Source organism: Selaginella moellendorffii, unplaced genomic scaffold, assembly GCF_000143415.4.
Source record: "Selaginella moellendorffii unplaced genomic scaffold, v1.0 SELMOscaffold_28, whole genome shotgun sequence".
Classification (NCBI taxonomy): domain Eukaryota; kingdom Viridiplantae; phylum Streptophyta; class Lycopodiopsida; order Selaginellales; family Selaginellaceae; genus Selaginella; species Selaginella moellendorffii.
In genome coordinates, this window is record NW_003314289.1 from 93,116 (window position 1) to 109,256 (window position 16,141).

The 16,141-nt window shown below is 44.3% G+C and overlaps 4 protein-coding genes and 1 long non-coding RNA gene across 5 annotated transcripts; 3 read left to right on the forward strand and 2 right to left on the reverse strand.

Moving 5' to 3' along the window:
• Positions 1 to 33: 33 nt before the first annotated feature.
• Positions 34 to 1,936, forward strand: LOC112348309 (omega-3 fatty acid desaturase, chloroplastic-like). The gene is made up of 8 exons (XM_024680595.1): positions 34 to 327; positions 659 to 748; positions 814 to 880; positions 931 to 1,023; positions 1,079 to 1,264; positions 1,346 to 1,426; positions 1,488 to 1,625; positions 1,689 to 1,936. The coding sequence occupies exons 1-8, from the start codon at positions 71 to 73 to the stop codon at positions 1,854 to 1,856; spliced, it is 1,080 nt and encodes a 359-aa protein (XP_024536363.1). The 5' UTR covers positions 34 to 70; the 3' UTR covers positions 1,857 to 1,936.
• A 64-nt stretch (positions 1,937 to 2,000) lies between these two features.
• On the reverse strand, positions 2,001 to 3,073 carry LOC9630015 (probable carboxylesterase 18). The gene has a single exon (XM_002975607.2). The coding sequence runs from the start codon at positions 3,008 to 3,010 to the stop codon at positions 2,021 to 2,023; it is 990 nt and encodes a 329-aa protein (XP_002975653.2). The 5' UTR covers positions 3,011 to 3,073; the 3' UTR covers positions 2,001 to 2,020.
• Positions 3,013 to 4,379, forward strand: LOC9630609. The gene is made up of 4 exons (XM_024680596.1): positions 3,013 to 3,156; positions 3,207 to 3,454; positions 3,832 to 4,024; positions 4,077 to 4,379. The coding sequence occupies exons 1-4, from the start codon at positions 3,085 to 3,087 to the stop codon at positions 4,209 to 4,211; spliced, it is 648 nt and encodes a 215-aa protein (XP_024536364.1). The 5' UTR covers positions 3,013 to 3,084; the 3' UTR covers positions 4,212 to 4,379.
• Positions 4,380 to 4,420: 41 nt separating this feature from the next.
• Positions 4,421 to 6,430, reverse strand: LOC112348242 (pentatricopeptide repeat-containing protein At4g02750-like). The gene has a single exon (XM_024680402.1). The coding sequence runs from the start codon at positions 6,428 to 6,430 to the stop codon at positions 4,421 to 4,423; it is 2,010 nt and encodes a 669-aa protein (XP_024536170.1).
• A 3,561-nt stretch (positions 6,431 to 9,991) lies between these two features.
• LOC112348311 lies at positions 9,992 to 10,419 on the forward strand. Its single transcript, XR_002993004.1, has 2 exons — positions 9,992 to 10,105; positions 10,158 to 10,419. It is a non-coding gene; the product is annotated as an uncharacterized LOC112348311 (long non-coding RNA).
• The last annotated feature ends 5,722 nt before the right edge of the window (positions 10,420 to 16,141 follow it).

Below are 16,141 nucleotides of genomic sequence, written 5' to 3' on the forward strand. Positions count from 1 at the left end.
TGGCGGCAATCCAGGTGGCGGCTCTTGCGATCCGATCGATCGCCATTAGATCGATTCCATCGATCGATCCATGGCGGACGACGGCGCCAAGGGGTTTGATCCATCAGCGCCGCCGCCGTTCACCATCGCCGAGGTCCGCGCCGCCATCCCTAGCCACTGCTGGAACAAGAGCCTGGGCAGATCTTTGAGCTTCCTGGCCAGGGATCTGGCGGGCGTCGCGATCTTGGCCTGCGTTGCCGGATATTTCGATCACTGGCTCGTCTGGCCCGCGTATTGGATCGCGCAAGGCACGCTCTTCTGGGCGCTCTTCGTCATCGGCCACGACTGGTAAGCAAAAGCTTCCATTTCCATCGACTCGCATTGGATTTCATTGCACGGCAGTGGTGAGAATTTTGTCTCTTTGGTTTGCTCTTGGATTTCTGGTGCCCTGCATTGCGATTCTTTCACCTGAATACCTCGAAGTTCCCTTTCTCTTGGATTTCGCGCTCGATACTTATTTTTTCTTTTACTTTCTGTGTACGTTTGCGTGCGTGCTTTTTTATTTTTTGTTTTTTTATTTCTTGCGTTTTTTGTGACTTAGAACATGTCTCTAGTTTGTCTTCTACTTCCCTTGAGCAACTTGCGTGAAAGTTACTCTATGAATTCTTTTTCTATGCAGTGGACACGGAAGCTTTTCTGACAACAAGGACGTGAACACAGTCGTAGGACATTTTGTCCACTCGTTTATTTTGGTCCCGTATCATGGGTGGTGAGTGATCAGATTCTCTTGTCCTGTTTTTGTCCTCCCCCATGACTGATTCCCCGGCCTCGCAGGAGAATCAGCCACAGAACTCATCATCAAAATCACGGTCACGCAGACAATGACGAGTCCTGGTCACCTGTAAGCCGTTCTGAGCTTGCAAATTTTCAAAATTTTCATGGTTTTTTCAGATGACCGAGAGCATGTATAAGTCGTCTCCTCCACTGAAGCTTGTTGCACGGTTCCAATTGCCGTGGCCATTGTTGGTATTCCCGTTCTATCTCGTAAGGATTTGTTTATTCTCCATTGTTCGAGCTTGACACCTTCTTGTGCTTGTAGGTGAAAAGAACTCCTGGCAAGGATGGTTCTCATTTCCATCCAGAGAGCCCCTTGTTCAAGCCCAGTGAGAGGGGTGATGTTTTGACGTCAACCGCGTGTTGGACGGTCATGTTAGCCATCCTGATCGCCTTGACGATAAGAATCGGGCCACTCTGGATGTTGAAACTCTACTTTGTTCCTTACGTGGTAAGTCCTGTACGCTCTTGAGTATGCCATCCAGTGTAGAACTCTAGCGTTTTTAACTTTTCGTTTCTTTATCATTTTCAGATCCAGATAATGTGGATTGCTGGTGTTACTTACATGCACCACCATGGCCACTACCAGAAAGTACCATGGTATCGTGGGAAGGTACAAGTATTTTCCTGTTCTGAGGATTCATTTCTCTCAAACGAGCTCTTTTACATCTCAGGAATGGAATTACATCCGAGGCGGCCTATCAACTATAGACCGAGACTATGGATTGTTCAATAACATTCACCACGACATTGGAACGCATGTCGTGCATCATTTGTTCCCGCAGATTCCACACTACCATTTGATCGAAGCCGTAAGTTTCTCTGAGTGGTATCAAGGGTCATCGATTAACGTTCTTTTCAAATTTCCTGTGTAGACTAAAGCCATAAAGCCGATTCTCGGGAAATACTACAGGGACCCTGAGACGTCCGGACCAGTGCCGATCCATTTGTTCAAGGTTCTAAGCAAGAGCCTCAAGGAAGACCAGTTCGTCGCCGACGACGGCGATGTTGTCTTCTACCAGAGCGATCCAGGCTTGAAGTAAGTCTGTTTTTTTGTCTCTGGAAGACCAAAGTTTTGGAGAGTTTTAATAATCCAGCCGGCGATGCTAAGGTAACGATAAAAGCACCTCTTTTACTGACCATTTTTTAGTGTTCTTCATCTTAGTACTCGGTTTTGAGAAAAAAAAAATCCATTCCATCGAAGTTTTCACGAGCTTGCAACTCGAATTTTCACGAATGTTGCTATGTCCTCGCAAAACTTCCTCGCATGAGGAAATTTTGGAGCCAAGTAAAAGCCATGGCAGGCCCCTGGGACGAATATGCTCTGGGCCTCCTTTCCAGCGGCTATCAGCTTGTCCACGTAGTGTGCGTGGCGGTCCTGGCCAGGGCACGAGCCCCCAATCACCACCAAAGTTGGCGGAATGGCCATGGCCGCCAAATCTAGCGGCGCTTCTCCGCCAAATGGATTACACCCCGAATGATCCCTGCTCGCGCCGGGTGGGAGATACGCGCGCCATCGCCACTCCGAGAATCGCTGATTCGCGAAAGGGACATCCGCGAATTCCTTCTCGGATGGCGTGAGGGATTCGCCTCCAAAGGATGGCTGGATCAGGACCTGGCCGCGAATGACGATGGGGGAGAGATCCTCGCGCGCCAGGGCGAGCTTGGAGCTGAGATTGTGGACGAGATTGCCGCCGGCGCTATCCCCGACGAGGAATGTGTTGGAGAGATCGAGGAGCGCGTTCTTGGAAGAATGCTGCTGGAAATATTTGAGGGCTTGGAAGCCATCGTCGATCGCTGCCGGGTACCTGTGCTCTGGAATGCGGCGGTAGTTCACGGAGATCACGATCGCTGCGCAGGCCGTGGCGAGATTGCGGCACAGGGCGTCGAAATGGGGCGATGCTGGCGTGCAAAGCGCGAAGAATCCCCCGTGGAAGAAGAAGATTACGGGGAGCTTGGACGAGGAGGAGCTCGGCGTGAAGATCCGGACCCAGAGATCGGTGTCTTGATCATCGATTGTGAGATCCCGCGCGCTCACTCCCTCCGCGTCGATTGCTGGGGTTTTGCGGTCGAAGAAATCGGCCGCGCGCCTGCTGAAGCTGCCGTCGCCGCGGAGGATGAATGGAAGCACCATGAATTTCCAGATGAATGCCGCGATCCTCGCAGCGAATGGAGTGGCCAATGGCGGATTGGCCATGATAAAAAATTCTTTAGCTATGGATCTTTCTCTATAAAGTGTCGAATATGCTTTTAGGGTTTATGCGCATTTAAATGTCTTGGCCCGCCGTGAGCTCCAAGCGCGGGTTGCGACGCCGCGAGCTCAAGGGAATCCATCTCTTCACGGTACGTTTGAGACGGATTTCTTTGATGATTCCCCTACTTGGCTATGGCAGATCGATGATGTCTTGAGCACGGCCGAGGCGGATGCGTTCGTCGCGGCGGCGGAGAAGCTAGGGTTCCAGCACCATGGAAGCCTTGGCCCCAGCAAGGGAGAGGCATTCAGGGACAACGATCGAATTTCGCTCCACAGCCAGGCCTTGGCCGATCAGCTCTGGAATGCGGGCCTAGCGGCGCTGTTTGATGGCATTGAATCGAATGGAAGGATCGCCACAGGGCTAAACCCCAACATCAGATTCTACAGGTAGAGCTCACGATCCAGTTTCCTTTAAGTTCTCATTCGTTTGGCTGCCTCCAAGTCCATCCATTTTTCACTTCCTTACGAACTTCTCATCATAGCTTTTCTTTCCCTTCCTGTGGTACTCTATTACTTCCTTGCGAGCTTCTCATATAGATTGAAGCGTCAAAATAATTCCCTTTCCTTTCCTGCGTTCGATGGTGCGAAGGAGTAATAAAGTACCATTGTCTTTCCTTTCACTTCCTGTGGTACTCTAGTGCTTCCTTACGAGCTTCTCATATAGATTGAAGCATCGAAATAGTTATCTTTCCTTTGCTTTGCTGTGGTACTCTATTCCTCCTTGATTTCTATCTCCGATGATTGAAAGTGTTGTGATTTTTCAGGTACAACCAAGGCCAGCGGTTTGGTCAGCACGTAGACGAGAGCGTAGAAATTGATGCCGATCATGCCACCGAGTACACGCTTTTGATCTACTTAAACTCGGGGATGGCCATCAAATCCAAAAAGGGAGCGCGGGACTCTCAACTTGTTGGCGGAGAAACGGTGTTTTACACTGGCCGAAACAAAGCAATAGGGGTGAGTTTGCCTAGCCATCCTTTCGGTTTTTCTCAAGAAAAGGTATTTGCAGGTTGTTCCTGTTTCAGGGATGGCTTTGCTGCACCTGCATGGCGATGAATGCATGCTACACGAAGCTAAGACTGTCCGTAGAGGAGTGAAGTATGTGCTACGATCGGATGTAGTCTTCTCCAAGAGAAGAGAATGATACAGGTATCACGTTATTTTCCAGCTTTGTGCCTTCAAAATAGCTAAAATAGCTGGAATGCTCTCACTGGAACATTTACCAGTTCCATGATTGTAAAAATTGCGTTTAGCTAGTTCATTGCATTTTGAAGAAGAAACATTCCTTATAAAAAAGATTTGTATTTGATCACCTTGCCAACTGGTATCTTTGGGCTTGTTGGAGGCTTTCTATCAAATCACAGTTTGCCTCCTCAGCGACTTTCCCAACATGGAAGAATCTCCTCTAGAGTATAGGTTCACAAGCAGCACATAAACTGGTTTCAAATTCTCTATGTTAGAACCACCAAGAACACGCTCTGCCACCCAAGCCCCCAGTTTGTGATTGTTGTGACTCCTGCAAGCGCCAAGCAAGCAAATCCAATCCACAGCCTCAGCGACGTAGGGCATTCCCTGGATGAGATCTCGAGCGTCTTCCAGATGCCCAGCTCGGCCCAGAGTGTCAAGCATGCAGCAGTAGTGCTGCTTCGAGTGCGGGATTCCGAAGTCGAGGGTGATGGATATGAAGCTGGATCTAGCAGCGTAGAGCTTCCCTCCTTGACTGCAGGCAATGAGATGGAGCACGAAGCAGATATCATCTGGGGATTCCGTGATCTTGGTGGTGTCAAAGAGATCACAGAGCTGGTCACTGCAGCTCTCGAGGTTCTGGCAGTAGGCCGCGAGCATTGCGTTCCTGGAGACGATTCCTGGCTCGGGAATCATGTCGAAAACTCGCCTGGCCCTCACGAGAAGCCCATTGCGGTAGGACACAACAATGAGCGACGTCCACGACATGGAATCCCGCTCCGGCATCGCAAAGAATAACAAAAACGCCTCCCTCAAGAAACCATTCTGTGAGTAGCCAGCGAGGAGGGTGTTCCACGAGAAAAGGTTCCACTCGGGCATATTGTCGAAGATCCGCTTGGATTCTAACAGATGCCCTGAGAGGGCAAATGCAGCCAGCAAAGCAGTCCACGATACGACGTCGTGTTGGAGCATTTGGTCAAACGTGGACTTGGACTTCTCCACTTCACCGCTCTCTCCGTACGCCGCTAGCATTGACGTACAAGATTCCAGGTGCCAGAGCGGCATCTGGGAGAACAATCGCTCGGCATCTTGCAAATGCCCATACTGGGCATTTACCGCCAGCATGGACGTCCACGTGGCCAGTTGCCACTGTGGCATAGCCCTAAAAACACTAAATGCCTCGCTGACATTGCCGGCTTGTGTGTAAGCCCGCAACAGCGAGGTCCACGTTACAAGGTTCTGGACTGGCATATTCTCAAACGTACGCCTAGCTTCTAGAACATTCCCTTCTTGGGCATATGCCGTAAGGAGAGATGTCCACGCGACAAGATCCCACTGGGGCATTCTGTCAAAAAAATGTTTAGCTAAATCTACCTGATCATTTTCAGCGTAAGCGTTTAGAAGGGTATTGTACGAGATAATGTCATGCTCGGGTATCCCATCGAAGAGTATCTTTGTACGCTCCAGATACCCAGAGTGGGCATATGCCACCATCATCGCGTTCCAGGCGGGGAGCTGGAACTCGGGCATCGAGTGGAATATTTTCTCGGCATTTATCAGATCCTTGCTCTGCGAATATCCGGCCAGCATCGCATTCAGCGTCACGAGATTCCACGCAGGCATATCATGAAAAATTCGCTCCGATTCCAGGATATGCCCAGTTTGGGCATATGCAGCGAGCATGGCGGTCGAGGACACGAGGTTTCTCTCGGGCATCCAGTCGAATATCCGCCTCGATTCCTCGAGATCTCCACTCTGCGCGTATGCGACGAGCATCGTCGTGCACGAGACAGAGTTGAGAGCCGGAATTCGATCGAAAATCTCTCGCGCGCGATCGATCTGCGCCCCATTCCGAATGTGGGCGCTCAGAATCGCGGTCCACGCGACGATGTCGGGCTCCGGGATCCGATCGAACAGCCGCTTGGCGTCGTCCAAGCGATCGTTCCGCGAGTACGCGCAGAGCATCAAAACCCAGGAAAAGGGGTTCTTGTGCGGGATTTCATCGAACGCTTGCTTCGCTTGCTCCAATCCGCCGCACCGCGCGTACATCTCCACGATCTTGTTGTAGACAAACACGTCGAGCGATCCAATGCCTCGGCGCACGCGCTCGTGGATCTCTTGGGCCTGCGAGAGCGTGTTACAGCCCTCCAGGAGACGCACACAGTGGATTCGCTCCATCCAAAGATTTGAATCTGGAGCGTTCGATGGCGACACTGCCGTCTATGGGCCTTCTTGGCCGATCAGCTCTGGAATCGATCGGGACGGCTTCCTCTGATGATTCGCTGGTTTTGGTATGGCAGATCGATGATTTGTTGAGCATGGCCCAGGCGCTAAGGTTCCAGCACCAGAGTGGTCCAAGGGAGAATTTTGCTGCACAGCTAGGAGCATTGAGTCGAATGGCAGGATCGCCACTGGTCTAAATCCCAATATACAGGTAAAGCTCACAATCCAATTTTCTCCTGTGCATGGCTGTGAAAGTTCTCTTTCTTTTTGCTCCCTCCATTGTCCTTACGAACTTCTCGTATAGATTGTAGCTTTTCTTTCCCTTATTACTGCTAACTTCTCATAGAGATTGAAGCATTCCTTACAAAGCTTAAGCATCGTTCTGTTATTTTTCAGGCACAACGTAACTTGGGGATGTCCAACAAATCCAAAAGGGGGACGCTTGAGGATTTTCATCACAAATGGTGGACTTAAGCAAAAATAAGTGTTTTCAGACTGGAGCTGAGAATTGGCAAAGAAGAATATAGTTGGACAAAGAGTGAATGGACCAAGAACAATACTTTCCACGTCGGATAAATCTTCTAAAGCCGTGAATATTCTTTGTTTCCCGGTATATTCCACGGCGACTGTGAGAAATAGATTGTGTTATGGCGCCGGATGGATAAGGTAAGTGCTCGCTCTTGGTCGATTCGGATTGTGATGTTTACCAATACTGCATTCTTGATTGCGATCGACATTTCGTTTTGTCTAGAGGGCTTCGAAGGAGAGAAGCCCGTGAACAAGAAGACTTTTATAGCACTCTCATTCTATTCGCATATCTTGTCCAACTCTTCGATGCTACGCCTATTCCACGTGAATCATATGTATGGAGTAACACCATGACTCTGCTAGCGATGGTTCTTGACACCGAAATGGTTAGTCATGTTTTTTTCCCATTCTTTTTATCTTCTAACTATATTGTTTAATCAGGATCTGATCAAGATGTAAAAGACAAGAGCTCTCAGATTGTAGATGCAATAAACAACGAAGACGTGGAATTGCTGCATGTCCACGTTTTGGGCCCAAAAGTGGAACCCATGGCTAAACAATGCAAAGGTTAGTACTGCTTTCTGATCTAACTTAACCTTTGCTAGGTCTGTGCTCTCTCATGAGTATAACAGCTGCTCAAATTTTGGTGGAGGCTACGGGCAAGCTGGTTTTTAACGAAGCACTTACGAACAAGGAAACTGGTCCTGTTCTCAACGTTCTTACTTCTTTGCTAGAAACCAGCTTGCACTTACGAACAAGGAAACTGGTCCTGTTCTCAGCGTTCCTTGCTTCCTTGCAAAATGCTGTGCAGGTGTTGGTGGCAGAGCTGAAGCCGTTTCTTCCTCTTTCACTCAAGCATGTGGAAGAGCTAGATACATGGGAATCTTCTTTTCCTGGCGATCTGAGGTACACAAATCCTATTGACACTATGTCAAATTCACGAGCAGCACGCCGCTCGCTTTTAAAGGAACTTTGGCGGGGTTCTTGAATGTATTCTCCTTGCACTGTGAGATGCAAATGGTGAGCCATCTGGTGAGCTCTGGCACTACTGGCACCAACTTCGAGAATTTTTGGCTTGAGTAAATTGCCCTGTGGCTTGTGTTATGAGGTATTTGCTATGTTACAAAGTATTTGTTTGTCACTTATGATTTTATACTCGTATGCGGATACTGAAGATCTTCGTCAGTAACTTGGGAACACATGGAAAGTTTATTGGCAATTGGAGGTCTCCTAAAAGTTTATTGGCAATTAGAGGTCTCCTACTGGCTGTCCCTTCGACGTAGCAGCTGTGACCAAGTGTCTACAGGATCATGTGGCTGTTCTGATCCAATCGGCTCACGACCACCCTGGAAGCTCAAGGGCTTCGAGTATTACGTACAAATTTGGCCGACATGGCAAGTTTGAGAAAAGATTTCTAACATTTTTCTTCTAGTAATCAGATGTTAATCTGGCGAGCACGTTGACTTGGCAAGAGCTGGGTCGAGTGGGGTGCTGATTACAAGAACCGTAGAATCCTTGTCTGCAGGATCTAATACTGAGAGAGCCTCTGCTGTCTGTACAATATCCCCACGAGAAGCTTCCTCGATGGCGTGAGCGGCTAGTTTCTTCAAGGACAAGGTCGCCACTATAAACAGGTCTCGTGGTTGTTTTGGTGCCTCCACCACGTTCACTTTGCCAGCATCTTTTGGGGTGAGCCACTGAAACGAAATCAAAAACTTTTTCGTAAGACACAGCTCCATACAGCTCTCACTCACCTTCAAACTACGAAAGCGCCAGGCCCGCCGACTGCTACGGCATTCCCCTTGACAGCAATCACTGTCGAGTGCATCTCCGGAAGCCACTCATCCTCCTTGACACAACGAGAAAATACATTGAATACGAAAAACAGAAAAGAAGAAAATACCCGAATTGTGTGGATGCTTTCGACCTCGTCGTCTTCCTTTTCCCAGTCACGCTCGTCTTTTTCGACTTGCATGAGCCCCTGGATCCTGTTTTGCGTCCCTTGCTTTACTCTAGATATACCCATCATGTATGGATCACACAAACTTAAGCCTTTTACCTGCGGAAGAGACTTTCAATGGAACGCTTCAGGTTGCCAGTGCAAAAGGCGTCTGACAAATACATGTTGAACAGCCCCAACCTGTACATACACAAGTCTCTTGCCACTGCGAAACAAAGCCCAGACGAGAGTTCAGTGTAAGAAAGAAATGACTTACGTGGATGTCGGGCTCCACGATAGCCATCCGATACAATAACGTGGATTTTCTCATCTCCCACTTGCAATTCTTGAAACAAGTTCTGCAGCGATCACCTTTGAGAACAGCAAACTCAATCAACAATGCTCACCAGATTGAAAGACAACTTCTTGTCCATCCTAGCACAAGACAAGCCGCCCTGAACATGAATCTGTGGCCCAAACCCGCGATCAGGCGGGTAAAACCGCACGCCCCTTGGGAAATCCACCTCCCGCTGCTCCCGCCACCCCATACCTAGCTAGGTTTGTAACAAATAATAAAAAATTGAACATGTTTAGCGCAATTAGTTTGAAGGTGGTGGCATCCGGAAGAATCTTCCAAAAGTCCTCCTCCATCAACGGCACAGTGAAATCCTCCCTCTTGTCGGAATCTGTATGGGATTCGCCTTGGCATCTTCCGTATAGCGGCTGCCCATGTACTTGTAGAAGTGTTTCGGAAGAACAGCGCGTCCCAGGAGCACGGGAACTGGTGTAGATACGGCATATTTGGGTTAGTCCGTAGCGTTTTTGGCACTTCCAATGGAGCCCACGTCATGGGACTGTCTTCGTCTCCGCCCATTCATAAAAAGTCTGCTTTTCTTGGTCAATAATTTTCCCGTGGACATCCCGACGTGTGGCAATGAGGATCACATAAGCTGCACAAACTTAGTGGGTGCAAATATCTCGTCCCAGTATCGAATCCAGCTCAAGCCCTGTTTGGTATCTCCTTCCTCCGTGTATTTTATAAGGTCAAGTGTGTCTATGTGTGTGGAGAACTTATCACCAACGACCAATGTCACGGATGCGCTCATGATCCATGGTGAGATCTACACGACTTACTTGAAGCACCGGGATATGAATTCATCGAAGTATGTCTGTTTTTCTTCTCTTTTCTTCTCACGGCTTAGCTAATTTTTCAAGATCGACAAAGGAAAAGAGAGCGCTTTTAGTGCTCTCTGGGTCCATATCAACGGGCAATTAGTATGGATCTGGAGCAGACATCCCAAAGATTGACAGTGGTGAGAAGCTCAAACATCTCGCCCAGCACTCTGAACAACGAGTTTATCAATGCTTGCAAGTTGTGTGGCCAAGTCAAAGAGTGGAGTTGAGATGGGATATGTGTTCTACCTGAGGAACATGATAAAAATCCTTGATAGATAAATTTCAAAGTTCTTCCAGGAAATCTTTTCTTTGGCATTTTCATTCCAGGCTGAATGAGGTCACGATCAATCAGTCTCAATGGCATGTAAAACTAGTGTCACGGTGCTTTGATATCAACATGCTTAACTGTCCAGAAGGGGATATCCAAGTCACATTTTTGGTTTTCTAAAATGCCCCAAATGTTATGGTGTGGAGGATGAACTGGTGAGCTTGGAGAGTGAGTGTGATAGCAAGGAAGGTATTGTGTAGATGGTATTACTGTAGGGATGCTCACTTCATTTTTAGTGAAGTTTGTCAAAGACAACTATTTCAACTACAACTATATGCAATATACTAAGATTGTAGGTGATTAGTCAATTAAAAATGCAATAAGTATATGTAGTCAAATTGCATTATAGATTATGCTATTATACACAACATTATGGTAGTTAAGTGGTGACATATTTTTTAAGGAGTGGGATAGTGGTAATCATGATCTAGAATATGACACTCAAGAAAGTAATGTTGTACTTTTGGATCAAGAAGATTATGATTATATTTTAAATTTGCACTAATAAGGAAATTATATTCTCTTTCTAATCATTGGGCAGATGAGTTCAACAAAATTGAAATGGACTTGACAAATGTATGAGAAGGTTGCAAAGAAGTGTTTATTTAGTTTATCAATTTATAACTAGTTAAAGCTCATGTGTTCCATTAGGTAGAAAAACACTAAATTTATAGTGTATTTAACACTTTTGGATGGAAATCTGGTGCAAGGTATTTCAAAACAATGAATTTTACTATGAAGCATCATCAATTAATTAATTTGAGAGATGCTTGGCATACTCACAACATGAGGTACTCTATTGCAGTGGGTTGAAGAATATAATACCAATGCACACTATGACAAACAAACATGGATATTGGTTAATATGTATTTTAATAAGACTATTCCAACCCAATAAATGCAAAACTAGATGATAAGCATCAATTTTTATTTTTTTCCTCAAAGTTCATATACATACTAGTGTAGTAAAGTTGTGCCCCTTACTCACAAACATATTATCACACTAAACATTCATAAAGTGTACCAAAACCACACTTTTATACTTCTCCATAAAGTACTTATAAAACAAAATCACTTAAAAATGATTTTTTATTTTCAAAATAATATGGAAGGTTTTGTGATGTGGCAAGGCCTATAAAACCCACTCATACTATATACACTTTCACATCACCAAAAGTGATGTGAATGTATTATAAAATGATATTTTTATGTAAACAAACAAAAGAATATAGCTTAAAGTTAGATAATATTTTTTACTTATTATAGGAGATGAATCCAGGCTATTACCCATGGGTAAGGACTGAAGTATCTTTGAGATTAAATTTATAAAAAACACATTATAAATATTTAACTTTTGTAGCATATAATTTTATTTATATCTCCAAAGTTAAAAACAAAATCTATAAACTATATTGTTACTACAAGTCAGCTCTAATTACCAAACAAATATAATTAATACTTCACAACTTTAAAATTAATTTTAACATATCTAAACTCACACTTGACAAACTTTTATAGTTTTGCAATGATAATGCTCATCTAACAGATCATTAATAATAATATCACACATTAATATTAATATATTTAGTTAAAAACATTTAAAGAAGTAAGGGATTGTTTATATATTTATAATTAAAATTTTATAGTAAAAACTAATCTAAATAACTTTGTTTCTATAACTTGTACAATAAAATGTAAATTGGATAGCTCCTAATACATAATGCAAGTAAAAAATATTTTAATATTTTTATGATGTAAATAAATAATTTTAAAAATACTATATTAAAATAAAAATATTTAAAATTACTTTTTAAAACTGATTCATGAATATTTACCTCTAATAATAGCTAATCAATGATTTCAAATAAGGAAAATAATACAATTTAAGAATTTAGAATTAAAGATACATATTAAAAGGTCATTATATGTTAAAATTAATTAAAAATAATAATTTAAATTACTATAAACTAACCTTATAAATTTTTATAAAAATATTTAACTATTTTTTGAATTAGTTTTTTTATGCACATATTTATTTTTAGAATAAAATTAGTTTTAGAATTTTAATTTTTTGTCAAAAAATAATTTTTCATAAATAAAATTAAAAAATAGAGATAAATTGTTATAATTATTTTTACTCTTATACCATAGATATATTCCCAAAAGCTTTAGGTGAGGCTAGACTATTCAAGCTGTGGAATTCATCCAGGCAATCCTCACGAGCATCCACTTTGATGTATTTTTGTATACTTTTATAACATATAATTGTTTTAAAGATAAAAGCTTTGAGGGTCTATTTTTACCACTTGAGTTTTATAAATAAAACATATTAATTTAGAATTTTTGAACTTGAAGTGTAAATAAACTGAAATTATAAAACTATAAAAAATATTTATATTTGTAATATAACTTCAATAAGAAGTAATAAATAAAGAACTAAAATTTTTCTAAAATTATCTTATTAATTTTATAAAGAAATATGTAATTATATTCTGAACTATTTTTTTTATGCTAACATTTATTTTTAAAATGATATTTATTTTTTCTCCCAAAAACTTTAATTTTCATAAATAAAAATTTAAAAATTTAGACCAGTTTTTATTAATTATTTTATACTTCTATAGCCTTTATTTATTTATACATGCAATCATCTGACTCGAAGTGGTCACTCTTATATAACCGTATATATCATCTGTGTGTACGGATTAGGGTTATTTTGGGTGCAAACCGTTACATATACATACAAGCCTCAGGATTGAGTTTAATTTGAAAATTTTCGTACGTACGGGTAAGGGAGGAGGCGGAGCTCATCTAGGGCTCTCTACAGCAACAAGTTGTAGAGGGCAATAGATCTCAGGCACAATAGGTATGAAGTGTGATGTTATTATGTATGTATGAACCCTGATGAAGCCCACAGGCTTCTTTTGATCCCCATCCTCTACATCTTTATGCAAAAGTAACAGAATATTCTATGTATATATAAGAATTGAGGGTTTATTTAAGATTTGAAAAAATGTGTATATGTAAGGGTATGGAGCAAATTATGAACAACAAAAAAAGTATACTAGGCCCCCTATTCTAAACTTCCAGAACACAGATGATATATAATGTTTATAAAGAGTGACCATCCGGAGTCATCTGATAAAGGCTTGAATTTAAAACTCCATTTTTACAATTTGAGTTATATAAATATAACATGTTAAATTTGAATTTTAAACTTAAATAAAGAAACAAAATGATAAAATTATAAGAATTTTTTTTGAATATAACTTTGTGTGAAGTCTAACTGTACAATTACGATTCCATATACTAATATTAGCGTTATGGGATTTTAGTTGCCATTAGATTGGTTTTAATCTAGACCACTTACTCTTGTATATAAGCTAGGGTTTTTGGGCTGATTGATATGCACATTTTTTATATTATCTTTCCATATTCCATACACTTATATTGATGGAGGTGAGAGGTAATTTTAATTGTCCCTAATAAATGCTAGAATTTGGGATTTTGATTTAGATCTAGCTTTTGCATTGTTTATATTTTCATTTTCTTATTACTTTTGGAATTTTAGTGTAAATTTAACTTTTGCATTGTCTAGATTTTCCTTTTCCTATTGTTTTTCTCAACTTCTTTTCTTTTGTGCTTTCTTTTTTGTTTATCTTCATGGCAGAGCAGCAGCCTCCTCGTCCTTTGACTCTAGAGCAGCAGTTAGTTGTAAGCGACTAAATTTTCCATTCTACTTTAGTCACTTAACCACACCTTCGACCACTTGGAGGAGTCTCATTCACAACCTCCATAAGTCCAATTCAGGACTTGGGGCTTGCTAGCCCCAGGAATGGCATCCATGCCACTCAACGTTGGCACCTGGTCCAAGTGCTCCACGTGTCCGATCCCATGACCGACACTCAAAGGTACCACCGATATGGCAGCCCGTTACGCTAAGGCCATGCCCGATCACCTTTGCCACACTGTAGTCCAATACCACTTGCATCACAGTCTTGGCTCTCCAAGACTGGGCCAACCATCTGTGAGTGGTCATCTTAGATCCACTCCTTAGCATCCTTAGGATGCCCACCGACACGGGGAACAGCCTTCCCCAATGTCCCTCTGTCAGTCCCCCCTAAGTCCCTTTTTGCCCCTGGCCGTGTTTGCCAACACTGCCACTGGATCGAGGCCCACAGGCCCCACCACTAAGTCCCACGGTCCTCTGGAACTTCCTCACCACACGACTGTGTCCTTGGTCACTACCCCAGAGGACTACTCCTCTTCCTTTCCACAGTCTGAGCCTTTGGGACAACATTTCGGAACACCGTGGCCTTACGCGAGCCACCTGGGTACTCTCCCCGCCTTCTGCCCTTGGGTGCTCTAGCCATGGGCTTAGAGCGAGGTTCCGTTGAGCCACGCCTGGTATCCAAGTAGGTAGTGCCACCCGCACTTGGACTGGGAGCATCGGCCAGTCGATCTCCCGGGGGAACTAGAGCCGGCTCTTGAACACTTCACCAAGGTACCCCGCTTGTCGGTCCGTATTCACTCTAGTCTTGGACTTCCCAGTGGTCAGTTCATCACCCAACACTGGGTCTGGCCTTCCTGGGCCAAACTGGCCTTTCCTGGCCAAACTGGCTCCACTGCAGTCCTCCCCCCTACTATACTTTTGGAGCTCACCAAACCCCCCAGGGTCTGGGAGACGAACGCTTTGGGCTTTCACCCTCTCAGGCTCCGGACTCGGACTCGGACTCGGACTCGGACTCGGACTCGGATTCGGATTCGGACTCGGACTCGGGCCCGGGCTTGGTCTCGGCCTCGGCCTCGGTCTCGGTCTCGGTCCCGATCTCGGTCTCGGTCTCGGTCTCGGTCTCGGTCCCGGTCTCGGTCTCGACTTCGGACTCCATCTCGGACTCCATCTCGGACTCCATCTCGGACTCCATCTCGGACTCCATCTCGGGTCCATCTCGGGTCCATCTCGGACTCCATCTCGGACTCCATTTCGGGTCCATCTCGGACTCCATCTCGGACTCCATTTCGGGTCCATCTCGGGTCCATCTCGGACTCCATCTCGGACTCCATCTCGGGTCCATCTCGGACTCCATCTCGGGTCCATCTCGGACTCCATCTCGGGTCCATCTCGGGTCCATCTCGGACTCCATCTCGGACTCCATTTCAGGTCCATCTCGGACTCCACTTCGGACTCCAACTCGGGTCCACCTCGGACTCCACTTCGGACTCCATCTCGGACACTCCCACGTGTCATGTGTTGGTCCTTTTGGGTCCCTTTTTGGAGCCTCGCCTTTTGCTCGCTTCGTGCTCGTTCCTCGAGCACTTCGTTGGGAGTTCCACTCCCGCTCTTGACTTTTCAAGTCGGAGCTTTTGGTCCAAACGTGTTACGCTCGTTTGGCTCTCGCTTCGGCCACTACCATGTGGCGCCCTTCCGGCTCCACTTTGGGGCCTAGGGATTTTGTGTCTCACATTAGTGCAATTGTTCGATGTTATGTAGTTGTAGTTGAACAATTAGACTCAATTAATGGTAGTATTCACAATGCATAGTACAACTCTTGCTTTTGCTGTCAATTGTCGTGTATGACCAAAGTTCTTTTATAGGAATTCTAAGGATAATGTGTATTATTGGTTTAATCACTTCATAATAATTGCTACATATCATTTTTGGGATGATGTTTGACATTTGCATGAGTTTCCCATA